Here is a 17,774-nt window from a genome sequence, read left to right as displayed (position 1 = left end):
GTAAGCAATATCAGAGTTAGGATTTACCCACCGAAGATATACTTCATCTTATTGGGAACAGTCTCATCTCAGTTTTGAACATAAAACTCTCCCTACATTAAAAGAATGTGCACATTATAAAAATCACAGCCAGATTATCAACTTCTGAACATCTTCAACTGTATTAAACCTGGAACACGATAATTCATTAGGTTCAAAGGCATCAAACAAATGAAGCCAAAATGCCATTTTTCTGTCATTTATTTTTCTCTGGAGATCAAAAACAATTGTGATGGAATTTATCAGTGCTGCTCCAATGCTAATAATCCACATGTCATGAACAAAAACCATAAACTGAGAAAAAAACATAAACCTCTCGTACGTTGCTGATCTGCCGTTCTGTTGACCGCCAGGTGATACAGGATATACTTCCTGGTATCTCATCAAAATAGGCTTTTTGATCTTTTCCATATACCTTTGTATCATGATGCAAAACAAGCGCATATCCGCAGCCCACACTTAATTCTGGCAGGTTATCCTACACACCTAAACTAGTGCTTAATTCTCCCCTGTGGTGTGTAAAAAGAATGGATTATGGAGAATGTGGAAAATCAAAAGTTAATTGCTCAAGACAACAAGATTATTTACTACAGCAGCTTGTCCTCACCACAACAACCCCCTCGCCTGACCAGGTGACCCAACCAAGTCGAGTACACAGATACACCGATTGACAGTAGTTGTAGTAATTTTTCTGTTCTGTGCTGCTGTCTCTGTAGCTTTTTTTGTCTCTTAACTTGTAGTTTTTCCAGTTTATATCTGAAATATTTTGTAGTGGTAGTATATTGCATAGTTTTGTATCACTTGAGGTTTTTGTGTTGCTGTAGTTGCTTGCTTCAGGTTAGCATGCCTTTTTCAACTGGGTTTTGCCTCCTTTTTATCTATCTGTGTAGTAATTTGCATCTCTGTGAGGTCCTCTGTTTTTCTTAATCACAGTCGTGTGTCTGTGTGTAGTAGTATGTGTATGTTTGTCTACTTCCAGTGGCTGAACTGAGGCAACTGTTGTGCATTTCCAAAACACCCATGCTAATTTCATGAACACTCAGACTTCGAACAACATGGCCGAAAGTTGGCATAAGGCTTCATGGTCACATGATCAGTCTGGACCAGCTGTTTCTAGAGACAGTTGACACACGTTAGAGTACAGAAGCAAAAGCCATTCAAGCACTTTTAGTAAAGTGGAAAAATACATTTCAAACTCATCTAAAGCAAACAGGCACAGATGTGAAACATAAATACAATCATAAAAATATCACTGGAGACTTCTATTGAAATGTTTGTTTTTCATGTTAGTAGTTTTATAACAGAAATATATTCTAAAAGTTGTACCAATAGAAAAACATTGGTAGAGTTTTATGTAGGATTTAACATTAAACCTGTTCAAGATGTTTCACGTCATTATTAGTTATTTGGCACACTAGACTCTATATTTACCTGCAGAGGTGTGCCCAGGTTAGAAAACAGTAACTTGGCAGTTGTTTTCTGTTTGAAAACAGAATTCACGGACAACCTTCTCATTTTTAGATCAATGCTCAAAAATGTCAAACCAAATTTGCACTTTTACACACACACACAAGCATGTGAAAGGAGCCATAGTCGTAGAGGTGCTGGTCTACACGTTGATGGCGTGAGCATGCTTCTTGCACAGGGGTTTGTCCTTCTTGGAGTAGAAAGGTTGACCCTCGAGGTTTACATGGCAAACCTGCACATACAAGAAACAGAAACAGGAGCACAATTATGGTTGGTTATGAAGTGTGTCCAGCCAGTGGAGCCTTTTGGAAGCAGCAGGCACATAAATATTGTCCACATAGTCCCACAGAGCTCTAGTTTTTTAAGTGTGCAGTCTTCTTACCGCACAGACGAAACAGGTATCGTGCCAGGTGTGACCCAAAGCCTCGATGAACTTATCACCAGCTTCAACAGGGAAGTCACAGCCATGACATTTGGTGCTGAACAGAGCAACGTAATCTGGAATTAAACATCAGATCAGATTTGAGATGACGGCCCAGATTTAAGGTGACAGCAGAAACACGTGTGTACCTTTCTCACAATACGGTTCACCGTCCTCCATGTGGAACAGACTGTTTCCAAATGCCTTTCCACAAGCAGCACAAACAAAGCATGTGGTGTGCCAGGTTTGCCGGAGAGCGTGCATCACTTCCTGTAAAGCACACCACAGACGTCACTTCGTGTAACGCACACACCACCCATGTCACTTTCTGTAACACACACCCACACCACACGTTACTTCATGTACCACACACCACATTCGTCACTTCATGTAGCATACACCACATACATTGCTTCCTGTAACATACACACCACACATGTCACTTCCTAAACACACCCACCCCATACGTCACTTCTGGTAACAAACACCACACATCACTTTCTGTAACACACACACACACCACATATCACTTCCCATAATGCACATGCCACACACGTCACTTCCTGTAACATACACACCACTTCCCATAACACACACCCCATACGTCGCTTCCTGTAACACACACCACATACACGTCACTCCCTATAACACACACACACCACACGTCACTTTCTGTAACACACATACACATCACTTCCTGTAATGCACGCGCCACACACATCACTTCCTGTACCACACACCATACGTCACGTCCAGTAACACACATCCTCACATCACCTCTTATAACGCCCAAACACATCACTTCCTATAACACAAAGTGAGGAAGGACACACAGGGCAGGTGGGCAAGAATGCAGGTGAAGCACCTCACCCCCATGATCTTGGTGTTGCAGCGAGCACAGGTGGGAGCAAAGAACTCTCCGTAGCAGTTCTCACAGTACACATTGTTCTGCTCCTCAACAAAGCTCACGTCAGCCAGAGACATGTGACAATAGTGACAGTTAAACTCCTCAGGGTGCCAGGACCTGCCAAGGGCCACCAGGAACGGCCCCCTGAACAAAATAATAACAATGATATGTTACTGTCAAACAAAATACTTGCACTTTCTATTAAGAATGTGAGTCACCTGATGACGCTGTTGCAGGCTCCACACAGAGGAGTCCGGCTGCTGGCAGCAAACCTCTCTGCTCTCTGAGCCACACCCCTGGCTACAGGAGAGAAGGGGGCAGGGTTTGGGGCAATAGGGGAGGGACTTGGTGCTGCAGGGGAGGGGTTGGGGATGTATTTTGGAGGAGGAGGGGCAGCCTGGGGCAGTGGTGGTACTTTCATGGTGGAAGTGGGTGTCTTACCAGGGTCATATTTATCAGCAAAATTAGGGTCACAAACCCAGGGTGGTCTGTTAGAGGGGCTGGGGGCGGATAGGGTTGGGGCTGGGGCTGATGCTAGAGGGCAGGGCTGAGGGGGAACTTGAGCACTGGCAGGTGCAGGCACAGGTGCAGGTCCTGAGAAAGAATCACAGTCTTTAATTGGTGCCAACATGCAGCAGGTCAGGTGACACCACTGAAAAACTGTTTTCAGAAACCAAGCCTGTGCCGAATCATCAACACCTACCAGATCCACATGGGTGCCATTCGAGTGATCTTAATTATTTTTCCTGATTAACACTCTTAAAACACTCTTCTACAGCGTTTGACAGAAAAGGATGATGTGATGTAAAGGTGTTCAGGGATCATTGGTGGCACACTACTTTTCACAGTGCATGATGACATTGGGTTGTAGTAAATGGGGTCCAGCAATCCTCAGCAGTCACGTACTGGGACACCCACAAATGGCATGCACCCTAGTATTTAGGGAACAGTTGGGGATTTCAGATGCAGCAACAGCTATCACAGGTGCCCTTACCTGGCTGGGATGGGTAGATGCACGCTGTGCTGACCACCTTTGGGAGGGTGGAGCCAACAGGGATCTGGATGGAGCTTTGCTGAGTGGTCGGGAAGTGCTGTGTGGGGGGCTGCTGGTAGTGCTGTGGCACTGGTTGGTAGTGTTGTGGAGGCGAGGCCAGTGGAGCTTGGATGGCAGGAGGCTGAACGTATTGACTTGACAGGACATAAGAACCAGTGAGACACCGAGTCTACAGTAGTCAGAGAGAAACCAGGCTGCAGACACCAGCAGCTTCAACTACAGATCAGACATAGCCTTCAGCTTCACCAACACAAGAGGTTTCCTGGCTCCTGGAAACAACATTAATGTTCCACCTGCTGATACTAACCTGGTCTTCTATAGCTGTTGATTTGTGACACAACACTTAAAGTTACACATCGTGAAGAAACTCAGCTTAACTTGCATTTTCCAGACACACCGACAAACGCAGAAGTGAGTCATGGGACCAGTTAGAAGCACTGCAGTGTGCGATTGGATGGTGTTTACATCTTTTTGCTCTGGTGTTACACGGACCTGACGTGGTTAGTGATGATAAAATCAGTTTGCTTCAATGCAACAACCTTTAATTAAATATCTGACAATGCTAACCTACAGCACGACACGGATGACAAGGCTTCAACATGAGATAAAATATACGGAAGCCCTGAATCCGCCTGAGGAAGAACAACAAATAGAGGGTGATGCCCCAGAAACACCCCAGGAGCAAATGGGGTCAATAGTAACACAATGTTGAAAATAATTTACATAGAAAAAATTTCACAATTTTCAAATAAGTTCAGATGAAACTTCACTGAATTTCCTATAAATATCTTATTTGTCTGTGTTCTTATATTGTCATTTAAATATTTACTTTTTTCTTTTCTTTTTTCCTCTGGTTTGGCCCATTAGCTTTGAATGATGCCAGCAGCTGATTGGTTACCTGTGAGGAGCAGAGGCGGAGTCCAAAGGCAAAATGGCAGCACTAGCAGGTGGAGCAGAAGGAGCGGGGCCAGCAGAAGCTGGAGCATGCTCAGTAGAGCTGCAGCACAGGAAGGGTTAGGAGCAACCATCATACATGATGTAAAGATGTTTTCTATGTATAAAGTCTATATACTATAGGAACATACTGTGTGTATGATTATTTCTGCTCACTGAATCTACATACATACATGTGACACACATGTGTAAACTCTGTACATGTAGCTCTTTACAACACATGGGTTAGGAGAGAGTTTGTTAGTGGCTTCATGGAGAGACTTTGGAGTTTGCTCGGGTTGATTTTAACACATTAAATATTGTAAAGATCCTCTCAGCTCGTGCATGAGGACACATCAGCAACAGACTTTAACAGTGGAACTTTGCAAAATGGATCCAAAACATTCAATCAATTCTTATTTAAATATGTTAAAATGTTTAAGGTTAAAGTCAGGAAATGAACAAATGGAGATTTTTGGTTTTGGCCTGTTGCCGGGGGGTGGGGGATGAATCGTGCTTAATGTTGGGATGATTGAATAAAGCTCTGTCCATCAGAAGGGTGAGGGAGGGGAAGAAACCACACAGACAGAATTCTGACCCAACCAGGCCCCAGCCCCTCATGCCACTGGCTTCAGTGAGTTAATATTGATCAGTTTCATTTGGTCAACGTTCATGCTGTTCTTCATGGTTTATCATTTATCATTTAAAAACAGAACTCTCATCATGTCTTTTGTTCCCCTGCAAAATACACAGGCCCCTTACACGGAACTCATGACCTTCAAATGACTTTTAAATGAGAAACACCGAGCACGTTTTTACTTTGAATTTTATCTCTGCCTATGAAACCAATAATAAATAGTTTTAACATCAAATGTCTCTCAAATGTCTGAGACAATAATCAGTAGTCCATAATCTCCCTGCTACCTAGGATTTTTGTTTTAATTTGGCCTTTTAAGAAAAAAAAGGTGTGATGCTGACCAAGAAGCCCCTCCCATTCTTGGTACAGTTACAGTTCTGTACTTGGACCAATCCTCTTCACCTTGTACATGGGAACATTATTCGGCAGCATGGGATAATTTTTCATTGTTATGCTGATGACACTCAGCTTTATTTATCCTTGAAACCAGAGGAGACAGAGAAGTTAGTGAAGCTCCAGACCTGTCTTAAAGACATAAAGTCCTGGATGTCTTCAAATTTCCTCCTCCTTAACCCAGGAAAAACTGAGGTCATGGTGTTTGGTCCTGAACCTCTCAGGGATAGATTAGATCATATGATCACTCTAGATGGTATCTCATTAACATCTAGTCTCTCTGTGAGGAATCTAGGAGTAACTTTTGATCAAAATCTCTCCTTCAACTCACACATTAAATTAGTTGAGGAACATCACAAAGATTAGGAAGCTACTGACGCGGCATGATGCTGAAAAGTCAATTCATGCTTTTGTTACTTCCAGGCTGGACTATTGTAATTCTTTATTATCAGGGTGTCCAAACAACACTTTAAGAAGCCTCCAGTTGATCCAAAATGCTGCAGCCTGACAGGTATTGACAAAAGAGATCACATAACTCCTGTAATGGCATCGCTTCATTGGCTGCCCGTTAAATTTAGAATAATTTTTAAAACCCTTCTTTTGACCTACAAGGTCCTCAGAGGCCTAGCTCCATCCTACCTGGAGGAGCTAGTGATACCTTACCAGCCCAATAGACCGCTCCACTCTCAGAATGCTGGTCTACTTGTGGTTCCCATAGTTTCTAGGAGTAGAATGGGGGGCCGAGCATTTAGCTACCAGGCCCCCCTGCTATGGAACCAGCTCCCTGTCCAGGTACGGGAGGCTGACTCCATCGCTACTTTTAAGATCAGACTTAAAACCTACCTCTTTAGCTTATTGTTACTAATTCTGTAGTTCCAGTTACTATCATAGATATACAAATTATCATACTTAGGGGGTCATCTAATCGTTAGGTCACATCTTAGCTATGCTGTTATAGGCCAAGGCTGCCAGGGTCCGGAAACATGATCACCTGACAGGCCTCTGTCACCCCACTGGGTCATGGTCTCCTCTCCTCTCCTCTCCTCTCCTCTCCTCTCCTCTCTCCTCTCCTCTCCTCTCCTCTCCTCTCCTCTCCTCTCCCTCTCCTTCTCCTTCTCTTCTCTTCTCTTCTCTTCTCTCTCTTCTCTTCTCTTCTCTTCTCTTCCTCTTCCTCTTCCTCTCCTTCTCTTCTCCTCTCCTCTCTCTTTACCCAGCCAGCCATCAGCAGGAGGGTCCCCCTACATGAGCCTGGTCCTGCTCAAGGTTTCTTCCTGTTAAAGGGGAGTTTTTCCTTGCCACTGTTGCTTGCGCCTTGAAACAATTTTGATTGTATAAGACGCTATATAAATAAAGATTGATTTGATTTGACAGTTTCCATGACAACCATTTGTATAGGGATTTGTTTCAGTGGGCGAGGCAGTGAAGAAAATCTCACAAATCATGTGCTCAGTGTCGGGGGAGGCATCAGACCTGCCTACCTGCTCCTCCCCAGCACCTCCTCCTCCACCTCCTGCTGTCCTGATAGGGGAACAGAGATAAAGATAGGACAGGGGGCACAAGTGAGCAACACAGCATCAAACCATGGCTCAAACCACCCAGAAGAAGAATTAAAAGAAACCTTTTCATTATTCTGACAAACTTGTCCCTGTAGCTATCAAGCTAAATAAGTTAGCATCAAAAGAGAACTTTTGTAAAACATAAAGGGGTAGAGAGGGTACTTCCCATTGTGGAAATGTTCCAGTCCAACATAAATGAAATAAAAGAGGAACCTCACCATCTCTGGTTCCAGTCATGTGGGCCAGGACCTGGAAAGACCTAGACTGCATGTTGGTGCTGCAGCAGCTCCGATAGTCCTGGTTGGGGTTCTGCACCGCCTGATATACTGGGGATGCACTGTCTACTAAACGCTCCCTAACTGGAAGAATACTGTAACCACAGACATGGGGCACCAAACACACCCCAAACCAAACAGGTCAAAAGGGCCCAGAGTTTTAGGAGTATCTGAGCTCAACATCTAGCTCAAAACAGCTACATTTTCTCCAAGAATAATTTGGAAAATTAACAATTTCCAAAGGAATAAATGAATAACATGATGAAGAACACTTTGTGAGCTCTGAAAAATGAGAAACTGATGTGTTGGACTGGCAGAGAAAGGAGGAACAAAATCAGAACATCCAGTTTAGATTAGTGCTTTTGCCAGCTTAACCAGTTTAGGGACTTGTCATTATTGTAAGGCAACAACAACAACAATAATATTAAGCCAGGTGACGAAAGTCATGGTAATTGGACACCATACCAGTGATTGTTGCTTCATTTCATAATTCATGTTAGCATATAAACATGAATATTTATGTTCCTGTTTACAGATGAGGGAGTCAAAGTTATCTCACGTCACATTACACAAGTGTCGCAACTACTGTTAGCTGTATTAGCTGTTCACCATGAACAGTAGCAGCAACATGAAAGCCAAATCCATGTTTGATAATAGAATATTAATAATTCAAAGATGCTTGAGCAGCATTTATCATGCAAAAACACCTGGAAAAGAGTCAATGTAGCATCTAAGTATAATGTACACACACTGTCATGGGGTCTTATGCACACACACACACACACACACACACACACACACCCAACCAGGAAGAGAAGAGAAGCGCCACACACACAGAGTTATTGGAGCCTCCTGGGGACAGAGACATCTCGCACATGTGTCACCAAGAAGGAGCAGACTCGGAAGAGGTGAGGAAGAGGAAGGAGGGGGCAGAGCTCTTACCCTGCATCGTGACCCTTCCCCTGCGTCTGCCCAGCGATGACGTCCATGATGGCATCCTGTGAGTAAATGCCAATGGGTGTGTTGTACTGGGCGTGGATGATGGTGGCCTTACCGCCAGGGCCCTTCACCTCAATGGGCTTATGGGATGAGAGGGCGGAGTCTAAAGCCCCGGGTCCAATGCTGATATCAGTGAGGGAAGAGGAGGGAGAGTGGAAGGAAGATGGTGAGGGGGCGGGACTGTGATGAGGGTCACGTCTCACAGAATGCCTCATGCTCACAGCAAACAGTACCATGCAACAACAAACAGGTTCAAATTCACACACATGCACAAACACGCACACGGTCAGCAGCACTCACAGATACATTTACTCACACACACACACACACACACACACACACACACACACACACACACACACACACACACACACACACACACCTCTCAATGCCAGTGTAGACCTGACAGCTGATGGCATTTTTGTGCTTCTGTAGGGACCACACAGGAGGTCCAATATCACTGGGGTAAGGTGTGAAGGTCCCACACTCATCACCAGGTTTATAATACAGCCAGAACAAACACACCCTCTGCTTCAACTGGAGCACAGCCAGGTATTACACCTTTATCACCTCCGAGCAGGTGGGAGACCTGGTGTCTGCAGACCTTGAAGCTGCCTCAGAATGTGTGTGCAGAAGAACCCTGTTCATTGTCTCCAACTGACTGAAATAATGGAACGTCTTGAAACACATCACTGATCTTTTTACCAGTCCACAAATGCAACATGGTCACATGACGACGTGCGGTTTTACACCAAAATCTTTGGCAGTTAACAAACAAGATCAGACTCCACAGACAACACGCAGGATGTTCTTCTAAAGCCTAAAGAAACTTCAGATGAATATCAGTAGCTTCCCACAAATCTGTTTTTTTTTCAGATTTTTCACTTTAATTCCAACAATTTTCTTCTGAGCTTGAAAAAAGCACTTTCCCCATATTTACTAGGAAAATATAGTTCAGAGAAAAAATAATGTCTGTGTGTCCTGATGTTACTCTGATGTTTCTGATCAAATAAATAATCAATCACCAGCTTTTATCAACTATAATTTACCAGCACTGGACCATAAATCCATCAGGCTTTTACTCTGAAGTCAGCCTGATGTCTCCTTTTTTAAGCTTATGAACCAGGAAGCTGGAGTAGCTGTTGATGAGTGGTGTATTGATTATTGACCACAGCATACCATGCTGTATAACCAATGGAGAGAGGAGATACTGACTGTGGAGCAGTTGGAGCAAAAACCTCGTGTGACCAACAGAAGAGGAAGAAAAAAGAAGAAACATTAGAGGAGGAGAGATGGTTATGTCAAGTTTGTGGAGGACAGATCACATGACTTCCTGGATCCTTCAGTTTATCCCTGAATAAAAATTCGGTGATATTTCAATCGGCCAAGGTTCTTTCACAATGGAACGTGACCTAGAGAATTTGTGGAATAAAAGGGGCTGCTACAAGAGTGAGGCTAAATGTTAGGATTTTCACATGTACCATTTGGACTTTCAGACAGAAATGTTGAAATTGGATGCGACTTATTAATTTATTTAGTTTGTTAAATTTTGTAGTAAAACACATCAGAAGTGAGAATAACCTTTCTTCCTCTGTGATTTAAGATCCTGAATGTCCCAACTGTTCCTCCGATTCTCAGACTTTTATTGCTCCACTGATGTGGCTGAACATAGCAGGAGTCAAAGAAGCAGAGCGCTAAGGAGTAGCACTTGTACACAACAAGTCAGTCCAGTGGGACAGTGGCCTGCTAAAATTATGATCTGTTGGAATCACTGAATGAAACTGACTCCCATCCAGATTTTTGATTCCTTCACTTCTTCTTTAATCCCCAAGGCTGACGTCTCATTGGTGACCTTATTCTGTAGCCCCGCCCTTTTGCTCTGTGAGGAATGTCCTGCAATGTTTCCACACCTTCGTCACGATGCCCCTCGCCGCCTCCACCTACCCTGCCTGAAAAGCCGTCATCTCTCTCAGAGTGTCCTCTGAGTACAGGCCAATCGGGGAGTTATATTGCTTCTTGTGGGCGGGGCTGACCGCCACTCTGCCTTCTGCAGGCCTGGAGGGGGCGCTGCAGGTAGATGAGCAGCCATTCGCCTGTAAAAACTGAGGCTTCACAGGGAGGGAGCAAAGCATGGTGGGTAATGCTATCAATGACAGCGCCGATAAGATAATATGTTGATTAATGATGTCTCCTTTTAAAGAAGATTATCAGAATTTTTTCTGTTGATTAAAAATCTTCAGATCCTTTTGGAACATTTTAGGGCTGACCTTTATCAAGATTCAGATTTTTGGAGGTTTTGAACAAGGTTTTCTTTAGCCTTTATCCAACCTTATTTAATATTAGAAAAGCTGTACTACAACCACGTGGAGCTTCTGTACACTCATGCTTGTGTTTTTAAGTTGTTTGCCAGAGTTGGAGCGTTGTGAAAAAAAATCAGATGGCAAATCTCATATATCTCATCAAGCACTTGGTTCTCAACTATGGTAGGCTGCTGCTATGATTGATTGCTCCTGTCTGTAAGAGCTGGAAGTGGAGGCACTAGTAAAAAGTGCTGTTAGCCTGACCCCTGTATATGTGATACAAGAGAAGAGACACGCAGTTTGGACATTAAAATCATAACATAAAACAGCAACCTCCGCTGCTCTTAAGTCTAGCCATTTGCACCCTATTAAAAAATGAATAAAAGGAGAATGCATATCAAATTTTTCCACCATTGAACAAACCTTTGAATTAATTGGGTCAGCCCTAAAACATTGCTGATGCTTTAATACTAAATTTAATAACGACAAGAGAATTATATAGAATTTAATTTAATCCCTTTAACACCATCAAGATCTAAAATCTCACTTTTTAAAAGGCACCAAAATTAAATCTAAAATATGTATAAATACATAAAAATGTTTGGCTTTGACTTTTCTCACGTTTTTAACGTTCACATCACTCTAACATTGAGTTCATGTTTTCTTCTGTCGGTCTTCCTGTGGCCACCAGGAGGAACCAACTACCACAGTCCAGAATCTGTGTGTGTGTGTGTGTGTGTGTGTGTCTGTGTGCATGTGTGTGAAAGAGAGAGATTTTGTGTGTATGTGTGTGTGCACGCGTGAGCGTGTGCATGTGAGTGTGTGCGTGCGTGCACTCGTTTGTGAGAGAGAGAGTGTGTGTATAGACGTGTGAGAGAGTGTGTGTGAGGATGAGTGCCTGTGAGAGAGAGTGTGTGCAGGTCAGCGACAGAGATGCATTATGGGTGCAGTTACCTGTTGAGGAGAGAAAGAGGCAATGGCGTCCACTCTTGGCGCCATCGCAACGGTGGGACGCTTTGACCTTTGGAGGAGGAAACAGAGATGATGTCATCGCCCTCAGACTGTGACTCATTGGCTACAACTCAGTGTTCAACATGGCTAAGCTCATCATGAAGCTCAGGGACCTTCAGCTCAACAGCATCCTCTGTCTCTGGATACTGAACGTCCTAGTGGCCAGATGGGCGGTACCACAGCCTCCACACCAACACCGGGATCTCTCAGGGCTGCATCTTCAGCCCACTCCTCTATTTCCTGTTTGCGCATCACCGTGTGGCCTCACACAGTTATGCCACATCATCAAGTGTGACGCCAACACCACCATCATCACCATCCCCAACACGGGTGAAATGGCGCACAGAGAGGAGATGAAACCCCTGGTGGACAACCTGGTGTCAGAACAACAACTTCCAACTCAGCAAAACCAAGAACGTAATGTGGACTACAGGATGCAGCAGGTGGAGGCCATGCTCACATGAGCATCAACGGGAGGGTGGTGGACAGCTTCAGGTTGCCTGAGGACCTGGACTTATTGCACCATCATCACTAAAACTCTTCTTTCTCCACACACTCATCACTGACTCTAGCATCTTCGACAGGTGAACCACACAGAACCATCTTTGTTGTCACATTCCAACATTCAGAATTCGTTCTCTGGTCTAAATTCCTCTCTGTCCTCTTCTCTCTCACACCTTGTTCCTCCCTCTCATCTGCTACCCAGTTTAACAGCATGTTCATCTTTACTATCATGTTGTACCCACAGGACAGAGGTCAGAGGTCAGAACTGAAAGTCTGACAGGATGTGGGAACTGAAAGATCAACACTGAGCTCAGCTGACATCAACATAACATCATATTAGTGTAGTTAGCTGCGTTAGCGCCTCTGTTGAGACACGTTTCATTCTCTCCACTCACTTGCTCATGGTGAGCGCCAGGTTGTAAGAAGCCATCTTAATCTTGTTCTGGGCCTCCAGGTGAGTCATCCCGTCTGTGTTGACGCCGTCGATAGCAACAATGAAGTCACCTGGGACGAGATTAACCTGCGCTGCTTTGCTGCCTGGAGTGATCTGTCCCAAGACACAGAGACATCTTAACAAAAACAGAGATTTCCAATTTAAAGTTGCACTGTTTACTTTGTTGTTGTTGGGCCACACTGCTTGACCTTTTACGTTACACCATAACAATCGATAAAGATGCTAGCCGGTGAGCTAGCAGCCACTGCTATATTAAAGGCAGCGTTAGACGTGTGTATGTGTCAAAACTGTTTGTCAGTTCGGCTTTTGGAGTAGCGATCACCAGCAGCAGCAATAGTAGCAGCAGCAGTAGTAGTAGTAGTAGTAGTAGTAGTAGTAGTAGTAGTAGTAACAGCAGTTTTACGTGTAGTAGCAGTAGCAGCAGCAACAGTAGTTGGTGCAGTAGTAGCAGCAGTAGAAGTAGCAGCAGCAGTAGTAGTAACAACAGTAGTACTAGCCACAGCAGCAGCAGTAGTAGTAGTAGCCACAGCAGCAGCAGTAGTAATAGTAGTAGCAGTAGTAATTTCTGTTGTAGTACTATCTCTTCTCCAGATTACCTCAGCAACTCCAGCCAGATCAACAGGAACAAACGTGTGTGTTTGTGCACTGAACTGGACCAACTAGTCCAGATTGTCCCAGTTTCAGCAGTGACCCACACAAACAAACACAATAGTTCCTGACCACAAGCTAGAACAGTTGAATGACAGAAAGTGCTGAATAAATGAGAGAGGTCATTCACAACACAACTTCAAAGGACAAACCAGTGAACTGGCATCAAACTGGGAGTGTAGAAGAACCATATACTGGGTCTGGCATTCATCATGTGGTATCACAGTGATAACAGTGAGCTAAAAGCAGACTCATTCCTTTCAACAGCAGCTAGCTACAGTTAGCTGGCATGGAACCATTTTGTGTCAATATTTTTTTTCGACTGGGCTGAGTCAGGGATTTTTAGTTCCTCTGACCATAGTCCCTATAAGTCTTTTAGCTCCCACCAGGCTCTTCTCCCTCAGGATAGGAAACATTGGTGAGGATTCATCAATCATGTCTCCTGTGTTTCACTCTGAGGTATTTAAGACTGATCTGTAAACACCACCATTCTCACGTTGACCAAGTAAACATCTTTGCTGCAGTGACTTAGTTAGCCGATATTAGCCAAATGCTAACACCAACTCTTATTAGGTGATTGATTGAGTGAAGGGTTTATTTTGAATATGAAGGAATGCGTTTGTTAGAAATATCGCAGTGTCAGATTTACTTGTTAAAGAGGTGCTTGATGCTTCCCAACCCTCACCAACCACAGGATATGGGTTAGATTTGACCACTGCGGCCAGATTTAACAGCTTTAACTCATCCATGATGGTAAAAACTTTGATGTTGCCCTGTTTGTTGTTTGTCACCTGTGTTTGGTTGTTTTCCTCTTTACACATGAGTGTTACAGTTTGTGTATCTGTTTCTTTGTTTTGCATTGATGTTTCACAGTTGTGTGAATGTATTTTTTTTCCTTTTTGACTGTTTTTGAATGTCTGGCTTTTGATTGTAATTATTTGTCTCAAATGTTTGTTTTGTTGAAGCATTAGCCTGGTCGCAGTTATTGCTTCTCCTCCTGAACCATCTCAGCCATCACTGTTTCACTAGATTCTTGCCTCTTTGTATCTTGTATCTGAGGACTGTTGTAATCTGACAGTTCAGATGCAAAAAGCAAAAGGCTGTTTAATCAAAGCTCAGCCTTTTGACTCCACAGGTGGTAGCTAGCTCCACAAGTGACTTCACAGATTAAAATGTGTCTTTGTGGATGTTTATTCCATAATATCCATCCATCCATCCATCCATCCATTCTCTACCGCTTATCCGGGGTCGGGTCGCGGGGGCAGCAGCCTAAGGAGAGAAGCCCAGACTTCCCTCTCCCCAGCTCATCCGGAGGGATCCCCAGGCGTTCCCAGGCCAGTCGAGAGACATAGTCTCTCCAACGTGTCCTGGGTCTCCCCGGGGGTCTCCTACCGGAGGGACATGCCCTGAACACCTCACCAGGGAGGCGTCCAGGGGGCATCCTGACTAGATGCCCAAGCCACCCCATCTGGCTCCTCTCAACGCGGAGGAGCAGCGACTCTACTCCGAGCTCCTCCCGGATGGCAGAGCTTCTCACCCTATCTCTAAGGGAGAGCCCAGCCACCCTACGGAGGAAGCTCATTTCAGCCGCTTGTACCCGTGATCTTGTTCTTTCGGTCATTACCCAAAGCTCATGACCATAGGTGAGGGTAGGAACGAAGATCGACCGGTAAATCGAGAGCTTCGCCTTTCGGCTCAGCTCTCTCTTCACCACAACGAACCGGTGCAGAGTCCGCATTACTGTGGACGCCGCACCGATCCGCCTGTCGATCTCCCGCTCCATTCTTCCCCCACTCGTGAACAAGACCCTTGAGGTACTTAAACTCCTCCACTTGGGGCAGCATCTCCTCCTTTACCCGGAGAAGGCACTCCACCTTTTTCCGGTCGAGAACCATGGCCTCGGATTTGGAGGTGCTGATTCTCATCCCAGCCGCTTCACATGCGGCGGCGAACCGATCCAGTGATAGTTGGAGGTCACGGGCCGATGAAGCCAACAGGACCACATCATCCGCAAAAAGCAGAGACGCGATCCTGAGGTCACCAAACCGGATCCCCTCAACACCATGACTGCACCTAGAAATTCTGTCCATAAAAATTATGAACAGAATCGGTGACAAAGGGCAGCCCTGGCGGAGGCCAACCCTCACCGGAAACGAGTTCGACTTACTGCCAGCAATTCGGACCAAACTCTGGCACCGATCGTACAGGGAGCGGACAGCCCGTATCAGCGGGCCCGACACCCCATACTCTCGGAGGACCCCCCACAGGACCCCCCAAGGGACACGGTCGAATGCCTTCTCCAAGTCCACAAAACACATGTGGACTGGTTGGGCAAACTCCCATGCACCCTCGAAGACCCTGCTGAGGGTGTAGAGCTGGTCCACTGTTCCACGCCCAGGACGAAAACCACATTGCTCCTCCTGAATCCGAGGTTCGACTATCCGGCGGACCCTCCTCTCCAGTACCCCTGAATAGACCTTACCAGGGAGGCTGAGGAGTGTGATCCCCCTATAGTTGGAACACACCCTCCGGTCCCCCTTCTTAAAAAGAGGGACTACCACCCCGGTCTGCCAATCCAGCAGCACTGCCCCCGATGTCCACGCAATGTTGCAGAGTCGAGTCAACCACGACAGCCCTACAACATCCAGAGCCTTAAGGGACTCTGGGCGGATCTCATCCACCCCCGGGGCCTTGCCACCGAGGAGTTTTTTAACTACCTCGGCAACTTCAGCCCCGGAGATACGAGAGCCCATCTCCAGGTCCCCAGGCCCTACTTCCTCACTGGAAGGCGTGTTGGTAGGATTGAGGAGGTCCTCGAAGTATTCCTTCCACCGATCCACAACATCCCGAGTTGAGGTCAGCAGCACACCATCACCACTATACACAGTGTTGACAGTGCACTGCTTCCCCCTCCTCAGATGCCGGATGGTGGTCCAGAACCTTTTCGAGGCCGTCCGAAAGTCGTTCTCCATGGCCTCACCGAACTCTTCCCATGCCCGAGTCTTTGCCTCGGCAACCGCCGTAGCTGCACTCTGCTTGGCACGCCGGTACCCATCTGCTGCCTCAGGAGTCCCACAGGCCAGTAAGGCCCGATACGACTCCTTCTTCAGCTTGACGGCATCCCTCACCGCTGGTGTCCACCAGCGGGTTCGGGCATTGCCGCCATGACAGGCACCAACCACCTTGCGGCCACAGCACCGGTCAGCTGCCTCAACAATGGAGGCACGGAACACGGTCCACTCGGACTCAATGTCCCCCGCCTCCCCCGGGACATGGTCAAAGCTCTCCCGGAGGCGTGAGTTGAAGCTCCTTCTGACAGGGGACTCTGCCAGGCGTTCCCAGCAGACCCTCACAACACGTTTGGGCCTGCCAGGTCTGTCTGGCATCCTTCCCCACCATCGGAGCCAACTCACCACCAGGTGGTGGTCAGTTGACAGCTCCGCCCCTCTCTTCACCCGAGTGTCCAGAACATGCGGCCGCAATCCGATGACACACAACCACAAAGTCGATCATCGATCTGCGGCCTAAGGCGTCCTGGTGCCAAGTGCACATGTGGACGCCTTTATGTCTGAACAAGGTGTTCGTTATGGACAATCTGAGACGAGCACAGAAGTCCAATAACAAAACACCACTCGGGTTCAGATCAGGGGGGCCGTTCTTCCCAATCACACCTCTCCAGGTTACACTGTCATTGCCAACGTGAGCATTGAAGTCACCCAGGAGGACGAGGGAGCCCCCAGAAGGGGCACTCTCCAGCACTCCCTCTAAAGACTCCAAAAAGGGTGGATACGCTGAACTGCCGTTTGGACCATAGGCACAAACAACAGTCAGGATCCGTCCCCCCACCCGAAGGCGAAGGGAGGCTACCCTCTCATCCACCGGGGTAAACTCCAATACACAGGCACTGAGCTGGGGAGCAACCATAATTGCCACCCCTGCTCGTCGCCTCTCACCATCGGCAACTCCAGAGTGGTAGAGAGTCCAACCCCTCTCAAGAAGACTGGTTCCAGAGCCCTTGCCGTGCATCGAGGTGAGGCCAACTATATCTAGTCGGAACTTCTCAACCTCGCGCACCAACTCAGGCTCCTTTCCCACCAGAGAGGTGACATTCCATGTCCCTAGAGCCAGTTTGTGCAGCCGGGAATCAGACCGCCAAGGTCCCTGCCTCCGGCTGCT

At 46.2% G+C, this 17,774-nt stretch overlaps 1 protein-coding gene across 10 annotated transcripts in view; it reads right to left on the bottom strand.

Annotated features, from left to right (window-relative positions):
• Positions 1 to 222: 222 nt before the first annotated feature.
• Positions 223 to 17,774, bottom strand: part of LOC130533935 (LIM domain-binding protein 3-like) — a 36,656-nt gene continuing 19,104 nt past the window's right edge. For 4 of the 10 annotated variants that reach the window (XM_057047730.1, XM_057047734.1, XM_057047731.1 and 1 more), the window contains 13 exons: positions 12,892 to 13,043; positions 11,936 to 12,002; positions 10,626 to 10,789; positions 8,625 to 8,804; positions 7,626 to 7,777; positions 7,330 to 7,369; positions 4,787 to 4,885; positions 3,829 to 4,022; positions 3,053 to 3,428; positions 2,798 to 2,978; positions 2,077 to 2,197; positions 1,889 to 2,004; positions 223 to 1,738 (listed from right to left, as the gene is read on the bottom strand). In XM_057047730.1, coding sequence (XP_056903710.1) covers positions 1,649 to 1,738; positions 1,889 to 2,004; positions 2,077 to 2,197; positions 2,798 to 2,978; positions 3,053 to 3,428; positions 3,829 to 4,022; positions 4,787 to 4,885; positions 7,330 to 7,369; positions 7,626 to 7,777; positions 8,625 to 8,804; positions 10,626 to 10,789; positions 11,936 to 12,002; positions 12,892 to 13,043 — 1,932 coding nt within the window. In that variant the 3' untranslated portion in view covers positions 223 to 1,648. Of the gene's footprint in view, positions 1,739 to 1,888; positions 2,005 to 2,076; positions 2,198 to 2,797; positions 2,979 to 3,052; positions 3,429 to 3,828; positions 4,023 to 4,786; positions 4,886 to 7,329; positions 7,370 to 7,625; positions 7,778 to 8,624; positions 8,805 to 9,896; positions 9,920 to 10,625; positions 10,790 to 11,935; positions 12,003 to 12,891; positions 13,044 to 17,774 lie in introns of all 10 variants that reach the window. The other 6 variants (XM_057047732.1, XM_057047733.1, XM_057047736.1 and 3 more) reach the window with 6 other exon arrangements.

The sequence above is a fragment of the Takifugu flavidus genome, chromosome 11 (genome assembly GCF_003711565.1).
Source record: "Takifugu flavidus isolate HTHZ2018 chromosome 11, ASM371156v2, whole genome shotgun sequence".
Lineage (NCBI taxonomy): Eukaryota > Metazoa > Chordata > Actinopteri > Tetraodontiformes > Tetraodontidae > Takifugu > Takifugu flavidus.
Note: the sequence above shows the minus strand (reverse complement) of the source record. Positions and strands in the feature narration are given on the sequence as shown.